The 23,343-nt window shown below is 67.8% G+C and overlaps 1 protein-coding gene across 6 annotated transcripts in view; it reads left to right on the top strand.

The window, feature by feature from the left end:
* The window catches only part of CPNE9 (copine family member 9), a 33,747-nt gene extending 13,953 nt beyond the window's left edge, over positions 1-19,794 (top strand). For 2 of the 6 annotated variants that reach the window (XM_039482183.1, XM_039482184.1), the window contains 14 exons: positions 6,733-6,796; positions 8,494-8,597; positions 8,720-8,824; positions 9,421-9,462; positions 10,105-10,180; positions 11,207-11,260; positions 12,487-12,548; positions 13,571-13,617; positions 14,638-14,819; positions 15,233-15,360; positions 16,203-16,305; positions 17,426-17,483; positions 17,810-17,883; positions 18,497-19,794. In XM_039482183.1, coding sequence (XP_039338117.1) covers positions 6,733-6,796; positions 8,494-8,597; positions 8,720-8,824; positions 9,421-9,462; positions 10,105-10,180; positions 11,207-11,260; positions 12,487-12,548; positions 13,571-13,617; positions 14,638-14,819; positions 15,233-15,360; positions 16,203-16,305; positions 17,426-17,483; positions 17,810-17,883; positions 18,497-18,649 — 1,252 coding nt within the window. In that variant the 3' untranslated portion in view covers positions 18,650-19,794. Of the gene's footprint in view, positions 1-972; positions 1,208-2,602; positions 2,680-6,732; positions 6,797-8,493; positions 8,598-8,719; positions 8,825-9,420; positions 9,463-10,104; positions 10,181-11,206; positions 11,261-12,486; positions 12,549-13,570; positions 13,618-14,637; positions 14,820-15,232; positions 15,361-16,202; positions 16,306-17,425; positions 17,484-17,809; positions 17,884-18,496 lie in introns of those variants that run through there. The other 4 variants (XM_039482178.1, XM_039482180.1, XM_039482179.1 and 1 more) reach the window with 4 other exon arrangements.
* Positions 19,795-23,343: the final 3,549 nt, after the last annotated feature.

Below are 23,343 nucleotides of genomic sequence, written 5' to 3'. Positions count from 1 at the left end.
AGCCCCGGCTCTGCCCCCTGGACTGAGCCCCCGCTCAGCCCCGGCTCTGCCCCCGGACCCACACCCCAGCTCTGCCCCTGCACTGAGCCCCCAGACTCAGGCGCCTGCTCTGCCCCCAGACCCAGCCTCTGTCTCTGCCCCTGCTCAGCACCCGCTCCGGGACCCCCAGACCCAGACCCCAGCTCTGCCTCCCAGACTCTGCGCCCCGCCGCTCAGCACCCTGCTTGGTCCCAGACTCAGGCCCCTGCTCTGCCCCCGACCCCAGCCTCCGTCTCTGCCTCCCCAGACTCAGCCCTTCCCCACTGCTCAGCACCCCGCTCGGACCCCCCGGACCCAGCCCCCCGCTCAGCACCCCGCTCAGCCCTCCCCCAGGCTCAGCCCTCCCCTGTCACCATGTGCCTTGCGGGTCCCTAGTCTCAGCCGTGTTTCTGGACCAGTGAGACTCTGCGGCTCTGTGCCCTACGGGGGGTGGGTCTCCCCGCTGTGGTGCAGAGGCGGCTCGGCCCTGTCTGTAGGAGGCACAGACTGAGCCCCGTTGCTGGGGCACCTTGCAGCCCCACTGCGCAGGTGGGAACTGCAGCCTGGCGAGGCGGGGGCTGGCCAGAAGCTGCCCAGGGGCAGTGCCCTGGGTGCGGGCCTGGCCCAGCGGGAGCAGCTGGCCGTCTGGTCCTGGCAGGAGAGCGCAGCGCAGGCGCCACGTGCCCAAGGAGCTGCACTGCGTGTCTGGCACAGAGAACACGGCCCTGGCCCTGGCTGCTGCTTGTCGCTGCTCACCCAGGCTCTGCCGCTGGCTCTCCGGCGTCCCCTCCCTGCTGCTCTGCGGAGCCTGCCCCCAAGCTGCCTGGCTGGATCCGGTGCTGCCAGTGGCCCAGAGCGATGGGGCGACCCGCTACCTCAGAGGGGTGGCAGCCCGGGCTCTATCATCACCCTGTGTAACCTGCTCTCTCTCTGCTGCCCACGCTGGGACCACAGAAGGTACGTGCCTCTCCTGCCCCCAGTGGCAAATGGGCAAAGCACAGCCGGGAGCGAGGGCTGGGCTGGGAGCCCAGGTGGGCAGGGGCCGTTTGTCACCAGGGACTGAACCCTGCCTATGCTGGTTACCCCTGCAGGCAATGCCCACCCCCAGCCGGGAGGGCCTGGGGGCCCTGGACAGGCCGACGCCTCCAGGGCAGGGAAGCAGTTGGAGCTGTTGCAGCGCAGAGCCGTGGTACCTATGCCTCCCGCCACGGGGGGCCTCTCTTCTCCCGGGTGGCCGGGGGAACATCCCTCCCCACAACTTGTCCTGGGCCCTGGCCATTGCTCCTGCGGCTCTGGAACACAAAGGGCTGGTGGAAGTTGCCAACCAAGACATTGGCCATCCCTCCCCACCAGGCTGCCCCACAGCACCTGCTCCCCACTGCAGCACTGGCCTCATTTCAGCAGCAAGCTCTGGCTGGCAGGGTGCAGGCAAGAATCCAGAACATCAGCTCAGCTGCTGGGTCAGACCAATGGTCTGTCCAGCCCAGTGTCCTGGCTCTGGCAGTGGCCAGGTGCAGCAGGGAAACGGGGCACTCATCCAGCGATCCAGCCCCTGTCGCCCACTCCCAGCTTCTGGCAGTCGGAGGCTTAGGGACCCCAGCGCGCGGGGTCCCCTCCCTGCCCATCCTGGCCAACAGCCATTGATGGACCCGTCCTCCAGGAACTGAGCTCCTTCAGGTTTGAACCCAGTTACACTTCTGGCCTTCACCTCCCCTGGCAACGGAACTGGCACCTCCGCAGACTGACTGCGCTGCGAGAAGCAGCACGGCCTTGTGTTTGTTTAACCTGCTGCCTATTAATTTCATTGGGTGACACCTAGTTCGTGCATTATGAGGAAGAGTAAATAACACTTCACTATTCACTTTCTCCACCCAGTTATGATTTTATAGATCTCTCTCATATCCCTCCCTTAGTCGTCTCTTTTCCAAGCTGAAAACTCCCAGTCTTATTAATCTCTCACCATACAGAAGCTGTTCCATACCCCTAATCATTTCTGTTGCCATTTTCTGAACCTTTTTCAATTCCAATATATCTTTTTTGAGATGGGGCGACCACATCTGCACGCAGTATTCAAGGTGTGGGCGTACCAGGGATTTATATAGAGGGGATACAATATTTTCTCTATTATCTGTCCCTTTCTTAATGAGTCCCAACATTCTGCTCACTTTTTGGCCTGCTGCTGTTTTCAGAGAACTATCCACAATGACTCCAGGCCGGGCCTACCGGGGCGGGGGCTGAAAGCAGCGAGCAGGGGCGAGGCCTCAGCTGGAAGAGGTTTAGTAGGGCACTAGCCACCCCAAGGGGACGCTTCGCCCGCTGCCCATGTATGTAGTGTCCAATGTGCTTCACTTTGCATTTCTCAACACTGAATTTAATCGGCCAATTTGGGGAGGTCCCTTGGTGGCTCTTCGCAGGCTACTTTGGACTTAACTATCCTAGTAATTTAGTGTCATCTGCAAACTTTGCCACCACCTGGGTGGGGTGTGCTCTGAGCCGCCCTGCCCTGGGGTGGGGTCTGGGGACACGCCATGGGCTGCCCTCCCCACCTGCTCTGTGTGCCCTAACTAGCGAGCCTTGTTGGCAGGACTTTCTGGGCCAGGCGTTCGTGGCGCTGGGCGAAGTGATCGGATCCCAGCGGAGCCGCTTGGAGAGACCCCTCACGTGAGCCTCCCTTCGCCTGCTCCTGGGGGCTCCATGCGGGGGGGGAGGGCCTGGGGCAGGAGCTCCTGTAACTCTGCATACTGCCCCCCAGCCAGCCTGTCCCTGCCCCCCAGCCAGCCAGTCCCTGCCCCCGCCGTACTGCCCCCCAGCCAGCCAGTCCCTGCCCCCCCATACTGCCCCCCAGCCAGCCTGTCCTTCCCCCGTACTGCCCCCAGCCAGCCAGTCCCTGCCCCCACACTGCCCCCAGCCAGCCAGTCCCTGCCCCATACTGCCCCCAGCCAGCCAGTCCCTGCCCCGTGCTGCCTCCCAGCCAGCCAGTCCCTGCCCCCGTACTGCCCCCAGCCAGCCAGTCCCTGCCCCCACACTGCCCCCAGCCAGCCTGTCCCTGCCCCCACACTGCCCCCAGCCAGCCTGTCCCTGCCCCACACTGCCCCCAGCCAGCCTGTCCCCTTCCCCGTACTGCCCCCAGCCAGCCAGTCCCTGCCCCACACTGCCCCCAGCCAGCCAGTCCCTGCCCCGCCGACTGCCCCCAGCCAGCCAGTCCCTGCCCCCCGTACTGCCCCCAGCCAGCCAGTCCCTGCCCCGTACTGCCCCCAGCCAGCCAGTCCCTGCCCCGCACTGCCCCCAGCCAGCCAGTCCCTGCCCCCACACTGCCCCCAGCCAGCCAGTCCCTGCCCCATACTGCTCCCCAGCCAGCCAGTCCCTGCCCCACACTGCCCCCAGCCAGCCAGTCTCTGCCCCATACTGCCCCCAGACAGCCTGTCCCTGCCCCACACTGCCCCCAGCCAGCCAGTCCCTGCCCCCACACTGCCCCCAGCCAGTCAGTCCCTGCCCCCACATACTGCCCCCAGCCAGCCAGTCCCTGCCCCCCATACTGCCCCCAGCCAGCCAGCCCCTGCCCCGCACTGCCCCCAGCCAGCCAGTCCCTGCCCCTGTACTGCCCCCAGCCAGCCAGTCCCTGCCCCTGTACTGCCCCCAGCCAGCCAGCCCCTGCCCCCATACTGCCCCCAGCCAGCCAGCCCCTGCCCCTGTACTGCCCCCAGCCAGCCAGTCCCTGCCCCCCAACACTGCCCCCCAGCCTGCCAGCCCCTGCCCCCCTGTACTGCCCCCCAGCCAGCCAGCCCCTGCCCTGGAGCTAGGTGAGAGCCAGTGCCCCCCAGAGGGGAAAGGCCCCGTGTCCCAGTCCCCAACCATTAGCCCGCCAGGCCCCTGCCATGGCGCACAGGGGAGCTGGGGCTGGGCAGGCCTGTCACGGTGCCTGGCGCAGCAGGGCCAGCCGCACTCAGACACAGGCCCAGTAAGGGAGTGAGACGACTTCTCCAGGATGTAGCTGGGGGAGGCTGGGCTGAGGGGGGGACCCCCAACAACATCCCGCAGCCCCAGGGACCATCCTGCCCTGCCCCCAGGGCTCCTGGCCCTGCCCGCTGGCAGAAAGGCGGCTTGGAGGGGCCAGCGAGTCCCCATGGGCTCAGTCCCCTGTGGGGTCGGCTCCACGAGGGAAGGGGTCCCCGCGGCCGGCAGAGCACGTGCGCTTCCTCCCGAGGGCAGTGGGGATGTGCCAAGCAAACCCACCCTGAAAACGGCAGGGCCTGCTTGGTGCCTCAGCTCCGCTGCAGCGCAGGGGGCTGGGAGCCCAGGAGCCCTCGTCTGACCCGCCGCCCCCATGCTGGGCGTCTCGGGCTCAGGTCCTTCTGCCGGCCACACTCCAGCTCTCTCAGGGACAGTGTGGCAAGGACATGCCCGGCACAGGGGGCCAGGGAGACCTCAGAGCTCCCTGCCTGCTGCCCCACATGAGCCATGGCTCCCGCTGCAGTGACCAGCCTGCCTAGCAGTGCGGGCGAGCGACGGCAGGGCCCTTGGCTCCGGGGTCAGCGATTCCTCAGCACCACCATCTTCCCAGCCAGTCAGCGTCCCCCCGCCCCCCACCACACCTGTCACTGTGTCTGCTCCCCCACCAGCCCAGGGCGCTGCCCTGCCCCCCAGCCCCCCTGCTGGGAGCTCCCCCACCAGCCCAGGGCGCTGCCCCGCCCCCACAGCGCCCCCTGCTGGGAGCTCCCTCAGCTAGGGCCCTGCCCTGCCCCCACAGCGCCCCCTGCTGGGAGCTTCCCCACAGCTAGCGCCCTGCCCTGCCCCCACAGCACCCCTGCTGAGAGCTCCCCACAGCCAGCGCCCTGCCCCGCCCCCCACAGCCCTGCTGGGAGCTCCCCACAGCCAGCGCCCTGCCCTACCCCCACAGCACCCCCTGCTGGGGGCTCCCCCACAGCTAGCGCCCTGCCCCACCCCCACAGCACCCCCTGCTGGGAGCTCCCCCACAGCCAGTGCCCTGCCCCGCCCCCACAGCGCCCCCTGCTGGGAGCTCCCCCACAGCCAGTGCCCTGCCCCGCCCCCACAGCGCCCCCTGCTGGGAGCTCCCCCACAGCCAGCGCCCTGCCCGGCCCCCACAGCCCTGCTGGGAGCTCCCACAGCCAGCGCCCTGCCCCGCCCCACAGCCCTGCTGGGAGCTCCCATAGTCAGCGCCCTGCCCTGCCCCCACAGCGCCCCCTGCTGGGAGCTCACTCACAGCCAGCGTCCTGCCCCGCCCCCACAGCCCCTGCTGGGGCTCCCCACAGCCAGCGCCCTGCCCCGCCCCACAGCGCCTGCTGGGAGCTCCCCACAGCCAGCGCCCTGCCCCGCCCCACAGCGCCCTGCTGGGAGCTCCCAGAGCCACCCCTGCCCTGCCCCCACAGCGCTCCCTGCTGAGAGCTCCCCACAGCCAGCGCCTGCCCCGGCCCCACAGCGCCCCCTGCTGGGAGCCCCCCCACAGCCAGCGCCCTGCCCCGCCCCCACAGCCAGCGCCCTGCCCCGCCCCCACAGCGCCCCCTGCTGGGAGCTCCCCCACAGCCAGCGCCCTGCCCTGCCCCCACAGCCCCTGCTGGGGCTCCCACAGCCAGCGCCTGCCCTGCCCCCCACAGCGCCCCTGCTGGGAGCTCCCCACAGCCAGCGCCCTGCCCCGCCCACAGCGCCCCTGCTGGGGCTCCCCACAGCCAGCGCCCGCCCCGCCCCACAGTGCCCCTGCTGGGGCTCCCACAGCCAGCGCCCTGCCCTGCCCCCACAGCGCCCCTGCTGGGACCTCCCCCCACAGCCAGCGCCCTGCCCCGCCCCCACAGCACCCGCTGCTGGGGGCTCCCCACAGCCAGCGCCCTGCCCCGCCCCACAGCGCCCTGCTGGGAGCTCCCCCACAGCCTGCGACCTGCCCCGCCCCCACAGCGGCCCCTGCTGGGAGCTCCCCACAGCCAGTGCCCTGCCCCGCCCCAGCGCCCCTGCTGGGAGCTCCCCACAGCCAGCGCCCTGCCCCGCCCCACAGCACCTGCTGGGAGCTCCCCACAGCCAGCGCCCTGCCCCGCCCCACAGCGCCCCTGCTGGGAGCCCCCACAGCCAGCGCCCTGCCCCGCCCCACAGCACCCCTGCTGGGAGCTCCCATAGTCAGCGCCTGCCCTGCCCCCACAGCGCCCCTGCTGGGAGCTCCCCACAGCCAGTGCCCTGCCCCGCCCCACAGCACCTGCTGGGAGCTCCCACAGCCAGCACCTTGCCCCGCCCCACAGCACCCCTGCTGGGAGCTCCCCACAGCCAGCACCTTGCCCTGTCCCCACAGCACCTGCTGGGAGCTCCCAGCCAGTGCCCTGTCCCCACAGCTCCCCTGCTGGGGCTCCCACAGCTAGCGCCCTGCCCCGCCCCACAGCGCCCCTGCTGGGAGCTCCCCACAGCCAGCGCCTGCCCCGCCCCCACGGCGCCCCCTGCTGGGGGCTCCCCCACAGCCAGCGCCCTGCCCCGCCCCACAGCGCCCCCTGCTGGGAGCCCCCCACAGCCAGCGCCCTGCCCTGCCCCCACAGCGCCCCCTGCTGGGAGCGTGCTCTGCTCTGGCCATTGACTTTGGCCCTTCAGTGGGCTGAAATGCTGATTTCACAATGGGGCAAACAGGACCTGGGGGGAGAGCAGCCAAACCCGCTGCAGCTGCGCCCCTGTCCTGCCTGCTGTCCGCTCCTGCCAGCGCTAATGGGATGTTTCTTTTCCCAGGGGGGTCCCAGGGAAGAAGTGTGGGACCATCCTGCTGTCAGCTGAGGAGCTCAGCAACTGCCGGGTGAGTGCGTCTCCACTGGCCTGGGCACGCTGCCTGCGCTCGGGGCTGGCTGCAGGGCGCTGAGGGGCCGATGGGGGCAGGGAAGGGCTGAGGCATGTGTACGTGGGGGGGCTGTGCTGGGGGGCCAAAGGGGGTGTGTGGCGAAGGCATGGGGCTGGGCGGGGCACCGCGCTCCCCATGTCAGTGGGGTGGCCCAGGTCAGGTGGGGCCTGCCCTACAGGCTCTGAACACTCCGTCTGTCTGGGGCCTGGGCTGGCCCTGGCTCCCTGCCCCAGTGCCCAGTTAGTCGTGTGGGCAGATGGGGTGTCACGGGGTCCCCGGGCGCTGCTCTGGGACTGCTCCCCACCAGGCCAGGCAGGACTCTGGTGAAGTCTCCTCTCTGTGAGCAGACTGTCTCCAGGCAAGAAGCTCCCACGGCTTCACCTCCTGGGTCTGACCTTGGAGCATTCAGCATCCTCTGCCCCTCCGTGCGCTTCCCCCAGCGAGTCCTCCCCGGCGGGGTCCTGGGGGGGCCACAGGGTCCTGCCCCCCCACTGCGCAGTCAGACGTGACTCTCAGCCAGCCAGGGACACAGAGGTTTATTCGATGACAGGAACAGGGTCTAACACAGAGCCTGTAGGTACCGCGAACCGGACCCCTCAGCCGGGTCCATTCTGGGGGGCAGTGAGCCAGACCCCCACATCTGCACTTCACTTCTCGTCCCCAGCCAGCTCCAGACTGACACCCCCTCCAGCCCCTCCTCCTCTGCTCAGCTCCTTTCCCGGGCCAGGAGGTCACCTGATCCCTTTGTCTCCAACGCCTTTAGCATCCCCTTGCAGGGGGAAAGGGCCCAGGCCATTACTTGCCAGGTGACAGAGTCTCGGCCCTTTGCTCTGCAACAATTACACCCCCTGATCCCACCACCTAGAGACTTAAGAAATGCATAGGGGAAACTGAGGCACCCACACAGTATTCAGAGGAAACATTAAGAACAGTCCCACTTCATCACAGGGGGGCACTGGTAGAGTTGGGGGCAGGATGGGGTAATGGGGGGCTGATGGGGGCACTGGTAGAGTTGAGGGGCAGGAGGGGGTAATGGGGGCTGATGGCAGGACGGGGGCACTGGTAGAGTTGAGGGGCAAGATGGGGTAACGGGGGGCTGATGGCGGCACTGGTAGAGTTGAGGGGCAGGAGGAGGTAATGGGGGGCTGATGGCAGGACAGGGCACTGGTAGAGTTGGGGGGCAGGATGGGGTAATGGGGCTGATGGCAGGATGGGGTAAGGGGGGGCTGATGGCAGGATGGGGGCACTGGTGGAGTTGGGGGCAGGATGGGGTAATGGGGGGCTGATGGCGGCACTGGTAGAGTTGAGGGGCAGGATGGGGTAACGGGGGGCTGATGGCACGGGTCGAGGTGAGGGGCAGGAGGGGGTAATGGGGGCTGATGGCAGGATGGGGGCACTGGTGGAGTTGGGGCAGGATGGGGTAATGGGGGCTGATGGGGGCACTGGTAGAGTTGAGGGACAGGAGGGGGTAATGGGGGGCTGATGGCAGGACGGGGGCACTGGTAGAGTTGGGGGGCAGGATGGGATAGCAGGGGGCTTGGCTACCATGGTGCAGGCCCCTCCTGCCTGCATTGGCAGCTGCCCCTCGCCATCCACCCCTTGCCTGGATCCTGACTCCCCCCCCGCCCCATCCTGACGGAGTCCGTTTCTTTCAGGACATTGTCACCATGCAGCTCTGTGCCAACAAGCTGGACAAGAAGGACTTCTTCGGGAAATCCGACCCCTTCCTCGTTTTCTACCGCAGCAACGAGGATGGCACGTACGTGTGGGGCCGTGCGATGCCCCAGGCTGCATGGGGCGGATGCCCAGCGAGGGGCAGCTTGGGTGGGTTCCTACCTGCTAGTGCTTGCCCTCAGCCCCACTTCTCTGGTGCCTCTCCAGGTTCACGATTTGCCACAAGACAGAAGTAGTGAAAAACACACTCAACCCTGTATGGCAGCCATTCTCCATCCCCGTGCGAGCCTTGTGCAACGGGGACTACGACAGGTCAGGAGCCAGACACGTGTCCGTCCTGTCCTGCCACGGGGGCTGCAAACACAGAGCCAGAGCGCGGGCAGATCCCAGACACACAAACTCCCGGGCCCAGCAGGGCCCTGGGGGAGGGGCAGCTCTCTGGGCCAGTCCAGTGGGGGGGCAGGAGGGGCTTGGCCTGGGAGAGGAGGAGGGGATGGTGGAGCAGGGCCCTGTGGGGTGGGGATGAGGAGTGGGGCCCTGGGAGCAGGGGAGGGGATGAAGGAACAGGGCCCCGGCAGAGGAGTGGGGGAGGGGATGAGGGAGCAGGGCCCCAGTACAGGAGTGGGGGCCCCGGGGGTGGAGATCAGGGAGTGGGGGCCCAGTGAGGGCAGGGATGGGGGAACAGAGCCCCAGCAGGGGAGTGGGGGAAGGGATGGGGGACTGGGGGAACAGGGCCCCGGCGGAGGAGTGGGGGAGCGGGGGCCCAGAGGTGGGGACGGGGGAGGGGGAGCAGGGCCCCAGCAGGGGCCTGGGGGTGGGGAGGGGGAAGCATGGGGTGCCAGGCCCCCCGGGGCTCTCCAGGCCCATCCTGGGTGCTCGCTAACCTGCTGCCTGCATTTGTATTTCAGGACGGTGAAGATAGACGTGTACGACTGGGACCGGGATGGAAGGTGGGACCAGGCTGTGAGGAGCCCGGGGGCAGGCGGGGGCACATCCCCAGTGCCCCACCCACCTCCGTCCAGCTACTGTCTGGCCTTAGGCCTGGTCCTTGGTCTGCCCTGGCCATAACCCCCTCCTCCTTGCTCTCCCGGGGCTGGCCCTGGGCTGCTGCCCGTGCCCATCCCACTGCTCTCCTGGCCACCCCGTAGCCTCCAAGCTCTGGGGCCCAGGGAGCCAATCCCTGAGTCTGTCCAGAGCCAGTGGGAGCAGCCCTTGGCCTGGCTGGGTTCCTGCCCCTACCCACTGGGCCCTACCTCTCCGCCCTGCTGGGGCTGCCTGCTGGAAGGCTCCTGTGTCTGGCCACCAGGGCTGCCCCTTCTCTCATCCTCCAGCCACCCCATTTCTGCCCTGCCTGTGAGGCAGCAAGGACTAGTGGGCACTGGGCTGGGAGCCAGGACTCCTGGGTTCTCTCCCTGGTTCTGGGAGGGGAGTGGGGTTGAGAGGTCAGAGTAGGGGGTTGTCTCACAGCCTCTGCCCATGGTGTGCCAGGTTATAGTGGGCGAGGCCCCCTGTGCCCTCTCCCCCCACGACAGGCTGAGTGAGTATCTGCGCTGCCTACTAACACCTGCCTTGTGCTCGTTCTCTGCCCACAGCCACGATTTCATCGGGGAGTTTGCCACAAGCTACCGGGAGCTTTCCCGCGCTCAGAGCCAGTTCACAGTCTACGAGGTGAGGCCCGCTGCTGCCCAGCTCTCCTGGTTCCCCCCATGCCCGGCTCAGCCCCACTGGGGTTGGGGGCCTGGGCCAGTTCTGGGGCATGGAGTCCCCCCCGTGGGCAGCTCTGGGCTGGCAGCTCTTGCAGGAGCTTCACTCACCTGAAGTTTGCTGCAGGGCTAGAATCCAGGCAAGATTCTGGGCTCGGGAATTTAACTGGCAGCAAAGGGGGGCTGTCCGGAATGGCCGGGGGAAATGGCAGCCCGGGGGCCGGCGGCCGGGGGGGCTGTCAGAAACGGCCAGCAGGGCTGGCGGTACAGGGCAGCTGGTAGTATGGGGGGTGTCTCAGGAACAGCCTGGGGAGCTGGCAGCAAAGGGGGCTGGCAGGAACGGCCGGGGGCCATCAGGAATGGCTACGGAGCTGGCAGCCTCGGGGGGCTGGCAGGAATGGCTGGGGGTTGTTGCAGCCCAGGGGGGTGGTCTGTCAGCCCGGGGGGGGGGGTTTCTCAGGAAGGGTGGGAGGGCTGGCGGCCGGGGGGCACTGTCAGGAACGGCCCGGGGTGGTGATATGGGGGTGCTGTCAGGAGCAGCTGGGGGGGCTGGCAGCATGGTGGGTGACTGTCAGTAACTGCCAGTGGGGCTGGCAGCAGAGGGGGGCTGGTTCCCCTGGGGGGAGCTGGCAGGGACAGCTGGGGGCTGGGGGCTGGGGGCTGGCAGCATGGGGGCTGGTTCCCGGGGCTGGCAGGAACACCTGGGGGCCTGGTGGTCTGGGGAGGTGCTGGCAGGAACTGTCAATGGGGCTGGCAGCATGGAGGGGATGGTTCCCCGGGGGGGCTGGCAGGAACACCTGGGGGGCTGGCGGCTGGGGGGGGCTGTCAGGAACTGCCAGTGGGACTAGCAGCATGGGGGGGCTGGTTCCCCGGGGGGGCTGGCAGGAACACCTAGGGGGCTGGTGGCTGGGGGAGGGGGTGCTGGCAAGAACTGCCTCGGGTGTGTGTGCTGATGTTGGGGGTCCCTGAACTGTTCCTCTGCTTCCATCAGGTGTTAAATCCAAAGAAGAAATGCAAGAAGAAGAAATACATCAACTCTGGAACGGTGAGTGAAACCTGCCGGAGCCCCTGAGGGAATCCGCCCCCCAGGCCAGACAGTGCCCCCAGCTCCCTCTTTGCCCCTTGCCCACTGCATGCTGCCCCCTGCCCCCTTGGTGACGCACCCCACAACTCCCTCCCTTCAGCTCGGACAACCCCTGTGCCTGTCCTGCAGCCTATGTCTGTCCTGGGGGGGGACGGGAGAGGGGTGTCTCCAGCTCTGTCTCTCTGCGGAGTGGGGGAGGGTTTCTTTGGGGGGGTCACTGGGGAGACGGGGTATTTGGGGGTCTCTATGTGGCGGTGCAGAGGTCTGTTGGGGGCTCTGTCCAGGGGGGTGGTCTCTGACATTCTGTTTCCAGTAGCTGTCTCTAGATGTCTCTCTGGGGGCCTGTCTCTGGGGAGAGGGGGGCCCTGTCTTGGAGGGTCTGACTCTGGGCAGAGGGGGTCTTAGGGGTCTGACCCTGGGGGGACTTGTCTTGAGGGGTCTGTCTCTGGGGGGGCCTGTCTCTGGGGGCTGTCTGTGGGGAGGGCCTGTCTCAGGTGGCTTTCTGTAGGGGCTGTCTGTAGGGAGGGGGCCTATCCCAGGGGCTGTCTCTGGGGCCTGTCTGTGGGGAGGGGAGCCTTTTCTCAGGGGCTGTCTGTGGGGGCTGTCTCGAGGGGCTGTCTCAGGGGACTGTCTTGGGGAGGGGGCCCTGTCTTGGGGGCTGTCTGTGGGGAGGGGGCCTATCCCGGGGGTTGTCTCAGGGGCCTGTCTCAGGGGGCTGTCTCATGGATCTGTCTGTGGGGAGGAGGGACCTGTCTCAAGGGGCTGTCTGTGGGGAGGGGGCCCTGACTCAGGGGGCTGCCTGTGGGGAGGGGCGCCCAGGCACGAGGGGCTGTCTGGGGGGAGGGGGCTCTGACTCAGGGGTCTGTCTGTGGGGAGGGGGGCCCAGTCTCGAGGGGCTGTCTGTGGGGAGGGGGGCCCAGTCTCGAAGGGCTGTCTGTGGGGAGGGGGAGCCTCTCTCAGGGGGCTGTCTGTGGGAAGGGACGGCAGTCTCGAAGGGCTGTCTGTGGGGAGGGGGAGCCTCTCTCAGGGGGCTGTCTGTGGGAAGGGATGGCAGTCTCGAAGGGCTGTCTGTGGGGAGGGGGAGCCTCTCTCAGGGGGCTGTCTGTGGGGAGGCATGGCAGTCTCGGGGGGCTGTCTGTGGCGAGGGGGGGCTGTCTCGGTGGGCTCTGATGTTCTGTCTCCGGCAGGTGACCCTTCTCTCCTTTGCTGTGGAGTCCGAGTTCACCTTTGTGGATTACATCCGAGGCGGGTGAGCGGGTGCCCAGGGATCCCCCCCCGCACGCACGCCCCAGGCAACTCTGTTCATAGCTCTGCACTCCTCAGCCCCTTTGGGGTTTGTTCCCCACCCCCTGCATCCCCCATTCAACACGGGCTGCACCCGCCCACCGTGCCCCCACGGCCCTGGCCCAGCCTCCCGCGCGAAGCCCCGAGGGAGTTGTGCACCCGCTGCTGGCAGCCCCTGGCCACTGTGCCGGGATCGGGGAGACGGGCCATGGCCTCTGAGCGGCAGGGGACAGCGGGAGGTGGGAAGAGCTGGCAGCGAGCAGGAGAGGGAACCGGTGCCGCTGGTGTTGGGGGGCGCAGGGGTCTGCAGGGGCTGGGAAGGGGGGTCTGGAGGGGAGTTTGGGAGCAGGTTTGGGGATGGGAGGGTGGTGGGTGGGGAGGGGTGCTGAGGCAGCATAGTTTGGGGAGGGGTGTGAGGTTGAGGGAAGTGAGTGAGGGGAGCAGGGTTGAGTGGGGTGGGGGGAGAGGAACGGGGTAGAGGGCAATGGGGTTGGGGGCGGGGAGCAGGGTAGGGGAACGAGGTTTGTGGAGGGGAGTGGGGCTGGGGAGCAGGGTGGGGAAGGGCAGCGGAGTTGAGGGGAATAGGGCTGGGGAGTGGGGCTGGGGAGGAGAGCGGGGTTGAGGGGAATGGAGTGGGGGAGCCGGGTTGAGGGGAGTGGGGCTGGGGGAGCGGAGCGGGGTTGAGGGGAATGGAGTGGGGGAGCCGGGTGGAGGGGAGTGGGGCTGGGGGAGCGGAGCGGGGGTGAGGGGCCTGGAGTGGGGAGCCGGGTTGAGGGGAGTGGGGCTGGGGGAGCGGAGCGGGGTTGAGGGAAGTGGGGTGGGGGAGCAGGGTGGGGAAAGTGCACCGGAGCTGAGGGGAGCAGGGCTGGAGGACCGGGGGGGAAGGGAGTTGGGGGGATGGGGGAAAGGGAACAGGGTGGGGAGCTGGGAATGCCTCATTGGGGGTCTGGGGGAGCACTCTCTCACTCTCTCCTCCTGCCCCCGCAGGACACAGCTGAATTTCACAGTCGCCATTGATTTCACGGCCTCCAACGGTGAGTGCCATGTGTGGGCTGGGCCCAGATGCTTCCCACGGGAACTGAGGGACAATTCAGCCCCGGGTGACCCCCGAGCTCCTTTCCCCTTCACCCTCTCACAGCGAGGGCCTGGGGGTCCTGGCTCCAGGGAGCTGCTCTCCAGCCCATTCTCGGCCCCTGCCCCAGTCCCAGCTACCTGCCCCCCAGACTCTGGGGTCCTGCCACAGGGTTCAGAGGGGCAAGGTGATGGGAGTCCTGGGAAGGGGGGAGAGGGGCCTGGAGAGGATATGGGGGCAGGGGGGCTCTGGGGGGGTGTCACAGAGTGTGGGGAAGTCAGGGCCCTGCACCCCCCCACACTGTGATTTGCAGCCAGCAAGTAAAACAGGTTTATTAGATGACAGGAACACAGTCCAACACAGAGCTTGTAGGTACAGAGAACAGGATCCCTTCAGTCCGGTCCATCTTGGGGGACAGGGAGCCCAGACCCCGGCCCTGGGTCTCCCTCCGTTTCCCCAGCCAGCTCCAAACTGAAACCCCCTCCAGGTCTCCCCCAGTCTCCCCCCGGCTCCTCCCCCAGCCTTTGTCCAGTTTCCCAGGCAGAAGGTGTCACCTGGCCCCAGCCTCCTCCTGGCTCAGGTTACATGCTCAGGTATCGTCCCTCAAGTGATCACCCCTGATATCCCAACACCACTGCAGACAGGCCCAGTAAAACTCCCATGCAACATTCCCAGGTCAATCCTCCCCACTCCCTATTCTGTCACCGGGGGCAGGGGCAGGAGGGGCCTGGAGAGGATAGGGGAGGGTGGAGGGAGGAGCCCAGGGTGGATGGGATGTATGGAGGGGCCAAGCCCGTGGCAGATAGGGCAAGGCGAGGGGCCCCAGGGTAGATGGGGCGGGGTGAGGGGCCCAGGGTGGATGAGGTGGGGGGCAGGGCCAGGGTGAGGAGCCCAGGTTGGATGGGGCCAGGGGCAGACGGGGCAGGGCCGGGGGCCGGGGAGCACGGCCCAGGCTGAGGCGGGTGCTGCGTGTGCCCGGCAGGGGTCCCGTCGCAGCCCACCTCCCTGCACTACATGAGCCCGTACCAGCTGAGTGCCTACGCCATGGCACTGAAGGCCGTCGGCGAGATCATCCAGGACTACGATAGTGACAAGCTCTTCCCCGCCTACGGTTTTGGTGCCAAGATCCCACCTGACGGCAGCATTTCCCATCAGTTCCCCCTGGTAGGAGGCAGTGCCAGGGCCTCTGCCAGCCCCACGCCAGCCCAGGGCTAGGGGCGCCCCTCAGGGCCCCCAGGACCGGGTGGGATGGGAGGTGATGCCCAGCGGTGCTCTTGCCCTGGGTCCTGACTGCTGCTTCCAGCATGCAGGCCGGGCCGGGAGGAGACGGGGCAGCGTGGGGCATTTTGGAATGGGATAGGGCAGCACGCAGGAGGGCAGGCTCCAGGGAACCCCGCCAGGCCTTCACGGTCTGCTCCAGCCCTGGCTGATCCACTGACTGCAGGGCCCTGTGGGGAGAGCCCTCTGGGTGCAGAGCCCTGGAGAGAGCCCAGCCCCATGGCTGCCCCCGGCACGTGCACAGCCAGGGCTTTGCCCCAGCGCTGAGCCCAGCCTGCCCCGGCTTTCTCCCCTGCTAGAACAGCGACATGGAGAACCCAAGCTGCATGGGGATTGATGGCGTCCTGGAGTCCTACTTCCAGAGCCTGCGCACGGTGCAGCTGTACGGGCCCACCAACTTCGCCCCTGTCATCAACCAGGTGGCCCGGTGAGTGGGGCAGAGGCTGCACCACGGGCACACTGGGAGGGTGCCCTCCTGTGCCCCAGAGCCCTGCAGCCTGGCGCTGGCTGCGGGGGAGGGTCCGGCTCAGAGCTCGGGGCCTGGCGCTGGCTGCGGGGGGGGCTGTGGCTCAGAGCTCGGGGCCTGGCGCTGGCTGCGGGAGGGGGGGAGGCGGCTCCGGCTCAGAGCTCGGGGCCTGGTGCTGGCTGCGGGGCGGCTCCGGCTCGGGGCCTGGCGCTGGCTGCGGGGAGGGTCCGGCTCAGAGCTCGGGGCCCGGCGCTGGCTGCGGGGGGCTCGGCGCTGGCTCAGGCCCGGCGCTGGCTGCGAGGGGCGGCTCGGCTCGGGGCCCGGCGCTGGCTGCCGGGGCTCGGCTCAGAGCTCGGGCCTGGCGCTGGCTGCGAGGGGGCGGCTCCAGCTCGGGGCCCGGCACTGGCTGTGGGGGGGGGGCGGCTCCAGCTCAGAGCCTTGGGCCCAGCGCTGGCTGCGAGGGGGCGGCTCCGGCTCGGGGCCCGGCGCTGGCTGCGGGGGCGGGGGGGGCGGCTCCGGCTCAGAGCTCGGGGCTAGGCCAGGAAGCAGCAGGCATGGCCAGATTTGAGAGCTGAGCTCCAGGGCTGGGCTGAGCAGGTGTCTGAGGAGCTGTGGGCTCTGTGGGGCTGGGGCTGGGCACCCGGAGTGGCAGCCAGGCGGCACAGCTCCCAGCATGGCCCCAAGGAGCCACGCCTGGCTGGCGGAGAGAGGGGGAAGTTCTATCAAACCGCCCTGTGACCAGGGCCCCATGGGGGGCAGAGTGGGGCTGGTACGAGTCCCCTGCCCTCTGCCTTGTGCCCTAGCTTGGCTGCCCAGGTGACGGACGGATCGCAGTACTACGTCTTGCTCATCGTCACCGACGGCGTCATCTCTGACATGATGCAGACCAAGGAGGCCATCGTCACCGTGAGTGGGGTGGGCGGGGGCAGGGCAGTCCTGTCCCACTGCAGGCAAGGGAACCCTCCTAGGGGAGCTGGGCTGGAGCCAGACTCAGCACCCTCCCACTGGCCTGGGTCTCCCAAACTCAGCGCTATCCAGGGTGGCAGAGACTCGCTCATGTGAGGCTAGTCTGGCCTGGCCCCCCATCGCCCGGCCCTTATACGGTATTCCCTCCCCAGGTGGCTCCTGGCTGCTATTCCCATCCTCCCCCGGCCGTCCCTTGCACGCTATTCCCCCCTCCCCACCCAGCCGTCCTCTGCGCGCTGTCCCCAATCTCCCCCTCGCTGCCCCTGCGTGCTATTCCCTCCCTCCCCTCCCCCAGCCATCCCCTGCGCGCTGTTCCCCCTCAGCCATCCCCTGCGCGCTGTCCCCCCCTTGCCCAGCCATCCCCTGCGCGCTGTCCCCCCCTCGCCCAGCCATCCCCTGCGCGCTGTCCCCCCTCCCCCAGCCATCCCCTGCGCGCTGTTCCCCAGCCATCCCCTGCTGTCCCCAGCCATCCCCTGCGCTGTCCCCTCCCCAGCCATCCCCTGCGCTGTTCCCCTCAGCCATCCCCTGCGCGCTATCGCCCCTAGCCATCCATCCCGTGCTCTATTCCCCCAGCCATCCCCTGCGCTGTCCCCGCCCAGCCATCCCCTGCGCGCTGCCCCCCCCTCGCCCAGCCATCCCCTGCGCGCTACCCTCACCTTGCTGGCTCCTGTGGATTATTCCCCCACCCCGCAGCTGGCCCGTGTGTGCTATTCCCTCCCCCTTGCCCGGTCGGCCCTGTGCGTTATTCCCCCAGCCGTCTCCTGGGTGCTTTTCCCTCACCTCACCCAGCCTGTGAGCGATCCCCCCCCTCGCCCAGCCAGCTCTGGGGTGAAGCTAGTTCCCCAGCTCAGGGCCAGGCTGACTGGGCCTGAGGGCTCCATTCCCTGGGCAGCAAGGCCCTGGAACGCAGGGATACTGGCTGGGATGCCCACGCCCCAGCTGTGCCACCTGAGTCCTGTGGCAGCGCTGGGAACAGCAGCAGGCCCCAGGCTGGCGAGGCACGGAAGAGACGCAGGTGGCAGGCTCCAGGCTGGCAGTAACTCTCTCCCTTGCTCTGCAGGCCTCTGCCCTGCCCATGTCCATCATCATCGTGGGAGTGGGCCCGGCAGAGTTTGATGGTAAGTTCGGTGATGTGCAGGGCTGACCATGTGGCACTAGCTATGGCTTGAGGCCACTCACAGGGTGCTTGCAGAGGTCTCTCTGCTGGGGGCAGGGAGGTTGGAGTCCCAGGACGCGGGGGGGGGGGCGGTATGTGTCTGCTGTGAGGTCAGGAAAAGCAGGCAGCAGGGCCAGATGCACAGTGCACCCAGGGAGGAGACAGGCAGCACCCCCACATCACAGCACTGGGTCAGCCCAGCCCAGCCTCATGGGGACAGGTGTGCAGGAGGGAGGCACGAGAGGCTGGTGGCAGCTTGTAAACGTTGACTGGCGTTCCCATCCCCAGCCATGGAAGAACTGGATGGAGATGATGTGCGGGTCTCCTCCAGGGGGCGCTATGCAGAGCGGGACATTGTGCAGGTAACTCATGCCCAGCCCCAGCACGGCGTGGTGGAGGGGGACCGGGCTGGGGAAGGACCTCGGGCCCCTCGAGCCCCCAGACACGCATGCAGCCCCCCTCCCCTGACCCCCACACGGTGCCCTTGGGCTGCAATGGGCCAGGAGGGCAGCACCTGCTGCGCTCTCTCTCCCTCAAGCCAGAGTGTGATGTTGCTTACCTGAGAACTTGGCCCAGGACCGAGAGCGGAGCTCCGGAGCTCCCACTCCCTAGGCCAATCCCCTGGGTGGTCCCGGCGGGAGCCCTGCATTGCCCTGTGCCCTGGGGGCACTCGGGGGCCCAGCACTGCCCTCCCGGTGGCTGCAGCGGGGTGCTCCGGGGCCCAGAAGTGCCCCCCCCGGTGGCTGCAGCGGGGTGCTCCGGGGCCCAGAAGTGCCCCCCCCGGTGGCTGCAGCGCGGTGCTCCGGGGCCCAGCGCTGCAGCGGGGAGCTGGAGGCCCAGCACTGCCCCCACGGTGGCTGCAGCGCAGTGCTCTGGGGCCCAGCGCTGCAGCGGGGAGCTGGGGGCCCAGCACTGCCGCCTCGGTGGCTGCAGCGCGGTGCTCCGTGGCCCAGCACTGCCTGTCTCGTGTTGCAGTTCGTGCCATTCCGGGATTACGTGGATCGCTCCGGGAACCAGGTGCTGAGCATGGCGCGCCTGGCCAAGGACGTGCTGGCCGAGATCCCGGAGCAGCTGCTCTCCTACATGAAGAGTCACGACATCAAGCCCCGCCCTACTGACCCACAGTAGCTCCTCCTCTGTGCAGCCCAAGCCAATCAGACACTGCTGCTCCTGCCAGGCCTGAGACCGCATCCCCCAGCACGCGCCCGCCTGAGCCGAGCTGGTTGTCGCCCCCTGGATGCAGCCCTGGAGGCTGGCTCAGCCTGCAGGGCTGGCACTGTGCCTCTGTTGGGGGGAGGGCAGCTGCTGGCCTGAGCTCCCTTCCCTGCCAGCTGCAGGCAGCCCAGGGGCCTGGGAGCAGGGCAGGGTCAGAGGTGTTCAGCAGTGTCTCGTCAGGCCCCCCCCACTGGCCCAATAAGGGGGTGCGGAGCCCTGCCCTGTCCAGATCCTGCCAATAAAGCTTTGTAGGTGCCCTGGTGCCTGTGTCGTGCTGGGGCTTGGGGCAGTGCCTTGGCTCAGGCCTCGCAGGCTCGTTCTCCTGCCAGTCCCCCCACTGCTCCCTGCTGACATGGCAGCGCTCTCGGCTGGCATGCAGGGCTTCCAGGCCGCGGCAGTGTTCCCAGCAGAGCCAGGCCTGGGCCTGGGCCTGAGATGGCAGCAGGGTGTGGGAGCCACACGCACCCGGGCCCAGTGCCATGCTGCGTGGAGCTGCGGCCAGGGGCTGCTGTTTCTTGGGCACCTGCTGATCATGGGCAATGGGCTCCATGCTGCACGGCTCGGCCAGTGCTGCCTCCCTCTGAACCTGAGTGGGGCTCTCACCCACCATCTCCCCTGGGAACCGTGGGTGAGGGCATGGGGCAACTGGGCCACCAGCTCCTTTGTGCTGAGCTCTCGCCCAGGAAATCCCGGCCTCCATGGTTGCCAGGGACTGGCTGCATTGAGCCCCAGATCCCCCGTGCTCTTCAGTCTGAGCTGGGCAGATGGATGAGCTGGGGGCAGGGCTAATGGGGCCTCAGGCACATCCCAGGGCGTGAGCCCAGGATTCATGGGCACACCCTAGCCGGGGCCATGTCTTCAGACTGACCCTGCAGCTCTTGGGGGTGGGCATCAGTCCCTGCTCCGATAAATCGGCAACTCGCCCAGCCTCAGCTGGGCTCTGTGGGACCTGCTGGGGAGCCCAGCTCTGTTCAGGGCAGGTCGCTGCAGGCCTGCCTCCCTGCTCTGGATGGGCCAAGCAGCTGCCGCATCCCCACACACACTTTAGTATGAACACTCCCGGGTGACAGGCTGGGCATGCTGAGGTGGTGCGGTGGGGGGCGGGGAAGGGCCAGGACACAGTACCACAGCTGCCCTGGGGGGTGGGGGAGGGGGCTCTGTGCCGGGCTGTTGTGTGCTGTCATGCCACGAGGCATTATAGGGCTGGCACAGCCTACAGCTAAGGAAGCAGTTAGCAGTAAAGGGCTTTAGTGATCTACCCACAGCACATCAGGGCAGGCTGCATCCTAGCCAGTCCCTGGGCACCAGGCACAGCTTGGTGAGACGTCTGCCAGCCAAGAGCAATGTCCCTTGCGTTAACTTCTCTCTAAACGAGCACTGATGGCCGTTCACCAGCATGGGCACGTGTGGCCATAGCACCCCTGCACGCCCAGAAAGCTGTTAGCTGTGCCGCAGCCCTGAGTATGGAGCCCTCGCAGTAACCCCCCAACCTGAAAGATCATGGCCAGTCCTGGGACACACAGAGCACTCAGGGCCTGAGCCTGCATCACTTAAAACAGGCAGTGGCAGCAGCCCCTCCAGATATCACTGCTCGATGGCAGGTGGGCAGCACCCAGAACCATCTGCCTTCACAGACCCCTGGGGCCCAGCGGCTCCCCGCAGGAAGCACTGATCCCCTGGGTGGGTTCTGGCACTGCAGCATGGAGGGAGCTGCTCTGGGCCCCCCAACTCACCTTTGCACTGGGCATCGCACAGATGTAGACACACTCCAGAGTCGAGGAACGGGCCTGTTCTTGCTCTGCCCCCCACAGTAATCGGAGGCTGAGGGGCTGACTTTAGGGTCTCCAATACGGCTTTACTCCTGCGTGCCCCACAGCCATGGGGGCTGGGGGGGGGTTCTATTATAAATGAAGCATGCGGTTAGTAGGCCTGGCTCTCTGCTAAGCCTTGAAAGCATTTTATATTATGGTTATGCCTGTGATCAGGGCCCCACTGTGCCGGGTTCTGCACAGCCCCTAGCCTCCCCTCCCTCCAACAGAGCTCAGCCATCATTGTGCCAGGTGCTGCACACACCCACTGTCCAGCCCCTTCCCCGCCCAGCAGAGATCAGGCCCCCACTCCACTGGAAAGCATCACAAGATGAACATTGATAGTCAAGCTCGGCGTGTAAATAGACAAGGGGTGGGAGGGGCAGGGACTTGCCCAAGGCCACCCAGCAGCACAGTCAGGAACCTCAGTGGAGGGCTTCATCCACTGGGCACCGCTGCCTCTTGCGCTCAATTCCTGGAGGGTTTGAGTTTTGGGGGGCACTCGGTGTGGAAACACGTGCACTAGGACTGGATAATTCCATGCTCCCTGGTTTGAGAGGAGTAATTAACCCTTGGAACAACTTCCCTGCGGGCCTGGGGGATGCCATGTCCCACAGGGTTTGAACCAGGCGTGGCTGTTTTCTAACAGCTCTGCTCTAGGGGTTATGGAGGGGGGCAGGTCTCTGGCCTCGGTTACACAGGGCTCAGACGAGGTGAGCACCAGGGACCTTCCCGCCTCGGAATCTATGAAGAACAGGGTCAGGCAGGTGTCACACGGGGCATTTCCTGTCCCCAGCCCAGGCACCTGTCCCACCGCAGAGCAACCAGGCAAAGCGACTGCTGGGGAGGAGCACACAGGTTCCCTGGGCAGCAGCACCACCTACCGGCCCCGCACAGGGCAGGCGCTGCTCCCGCTGGCCTCCACCCGCCACGGCACACTTCAGGAGACACCTACCAGCAAAGGGGCCCCAAAATGCCCCTTCCATCCCTCCCTCCCAATGCCCCCCTGCCCATCCCCACTGCGTCCCCCTTCTCATCCCCAACAGCCCTTCCTCCCCATCCCCCTGTGTCCCTCTGCCCATCCCCCACAGCCCTCCCTCCCCATCCCCCCTGCATCCCCCTTCTCATCCCCCACAGCCCTCCCTCCCGCCCCATCCCCCCTGCGTCCCCTCCCATCCCCGTGTCCCTCTGCCCATCCCCACAGCCCTCCTCCCCCATCCCCTCGTCCCCCTTCTCATCCCCACAGCCCTCCCTCCCCATCCCCGTGTCCCCTGCCCATCCCCACAGCCCTCCCTCCCCATCCCCGTGTCCCCTGCCCATCCCCACAGCCCTCCCTCCCCATCCCCTGCGTCCCCTGCCCATCCCCACAGCCCTCCCTCCCCATCCCCTGCATCTCCCTCCCATCCCCACAGCCCTCCTCCCCATCCCCTGTGTCCCCTGCCCATCCCCACAGCCCTCCTCCCCATCCCCGCGTCCCCCCCTCCATCCCCACAGCCCTCCTCCCCATCCCCGTGTCCTCTGCCCATCCCCACAGCCCTCCTCCCCATCCCCGTGTCCCTCTGCCCATCCCCACAGCCCTCCCTCCCCATCCCGTGTCCCCTGCCCATCCCCACAGCCCTCCCTCCCCATCCCCTGCGTCCCCTCCCATCCCCCACAGCCCTCCCTCCCCATCCCTGTGTCCCTCTGCCCATCCCCACAGCCCTCCCTCCCCATCCCTGTGTCCCTCTGCCCATCCCCACAGCCCTCCTCCCCATCCCCCGTCCCCTCCCATCCCCACAGCCCTCCCTCCCCATCCCCGTGTCCCTCTGCCCATCCCCACAGCCCTCCTCCCCATCCCCGTGTCCCCTGCCCATCCCCACAGCCCTCCCTCCCCATCCCCGTGTCCCCTGCCCATCCCCACAGCCCTCCTCCCCATCCCCGTGTCCCCTGCCCATCCCCACAGCCCTCCTCCCCATCCCCGTGTCCCCTGCCCATCCCCACAGCCCTCCCTCCCCATCCCCGTGTCCCCTGCCCATCCCCACAGCCCTCCTCCCCATCCCCGTGTCCCCTCCCATCCCCACAGCCCTCCCTCCCCATCCCCTGCATCTCCCTCCCATCCCCACAGCCCTCCCTCCCCATCCCCGTGTCCCCTGCCCATCCCCACAGCCCTCCTCTCCCCATCCCCGTGTCCCCTGCCCATCCCCACAGCCCTCCCTCCCCATCCCCGTGTCCCCTGCCCATCCCCACAGCCCTCCTCCCCATCCCCGTGTCCCCTCCCATCCCCACAGCCCTCCCTCCCCATCCCCTGCGTCCCCTCCCATCCCCACAGCCCTCCCTCCCCATCCCCGCGTCCCCTCCCATCCCCACAGCCCTCCTCCCCATCCCCGTGTCCTCTGCCCATCCCCACAGCCCTCCCTCCCCATCCCCGTGTCCCTCTGCCCATCCCCACAGCCCTCCTCCCCATCCCCGTGTCCCCTGCCCATCCCCACAGCCCTCCTCCCCATCCCCGTGTCCCCTCCCATCCCCACAGCCCTCCCTCCCCATCCCTGTGTCCCTCTGCCCATCCCCACAGCCCTCCCTCCCCATCCCTGTGTCCCTCTGCCCATCCCCACAGCCCTCCTCCCCATCCCCGTGTCCCCTGCCCATCCCCACAGCCCTCCCTCCTCCCCATCCCCGTGTCCCCTGCCCATCCCCACAGCCCTCCTCCCCATCCCGTGTCCCCTGCCCATCCCCTCAGCCCTCCTCCCCATCCCCGTGTCCCCTGCCCATCCCCACAGCCCTCCCTCCCCATCCCCTGCATCCCCTGCCCATCCCCACAGC

This window comes from Mauremys reevesii, linkage group 7 (assembly GCF_016161935.1).
Source record: "Mauremys reevesii isolate NIE-2019 linkage group 7, ASM1616193v1, whole genome shotgun sequence".
Classification (NCBI taxonomy): domain Eukaryota; kingdom Metazoa; phylum Chordata; order Testudines; family Geoemydidae; genus Mauremys; species Mauremys reevesii.
This window is presented reverse-complemented; position numbering and strand designations above follow the sequence as displayed.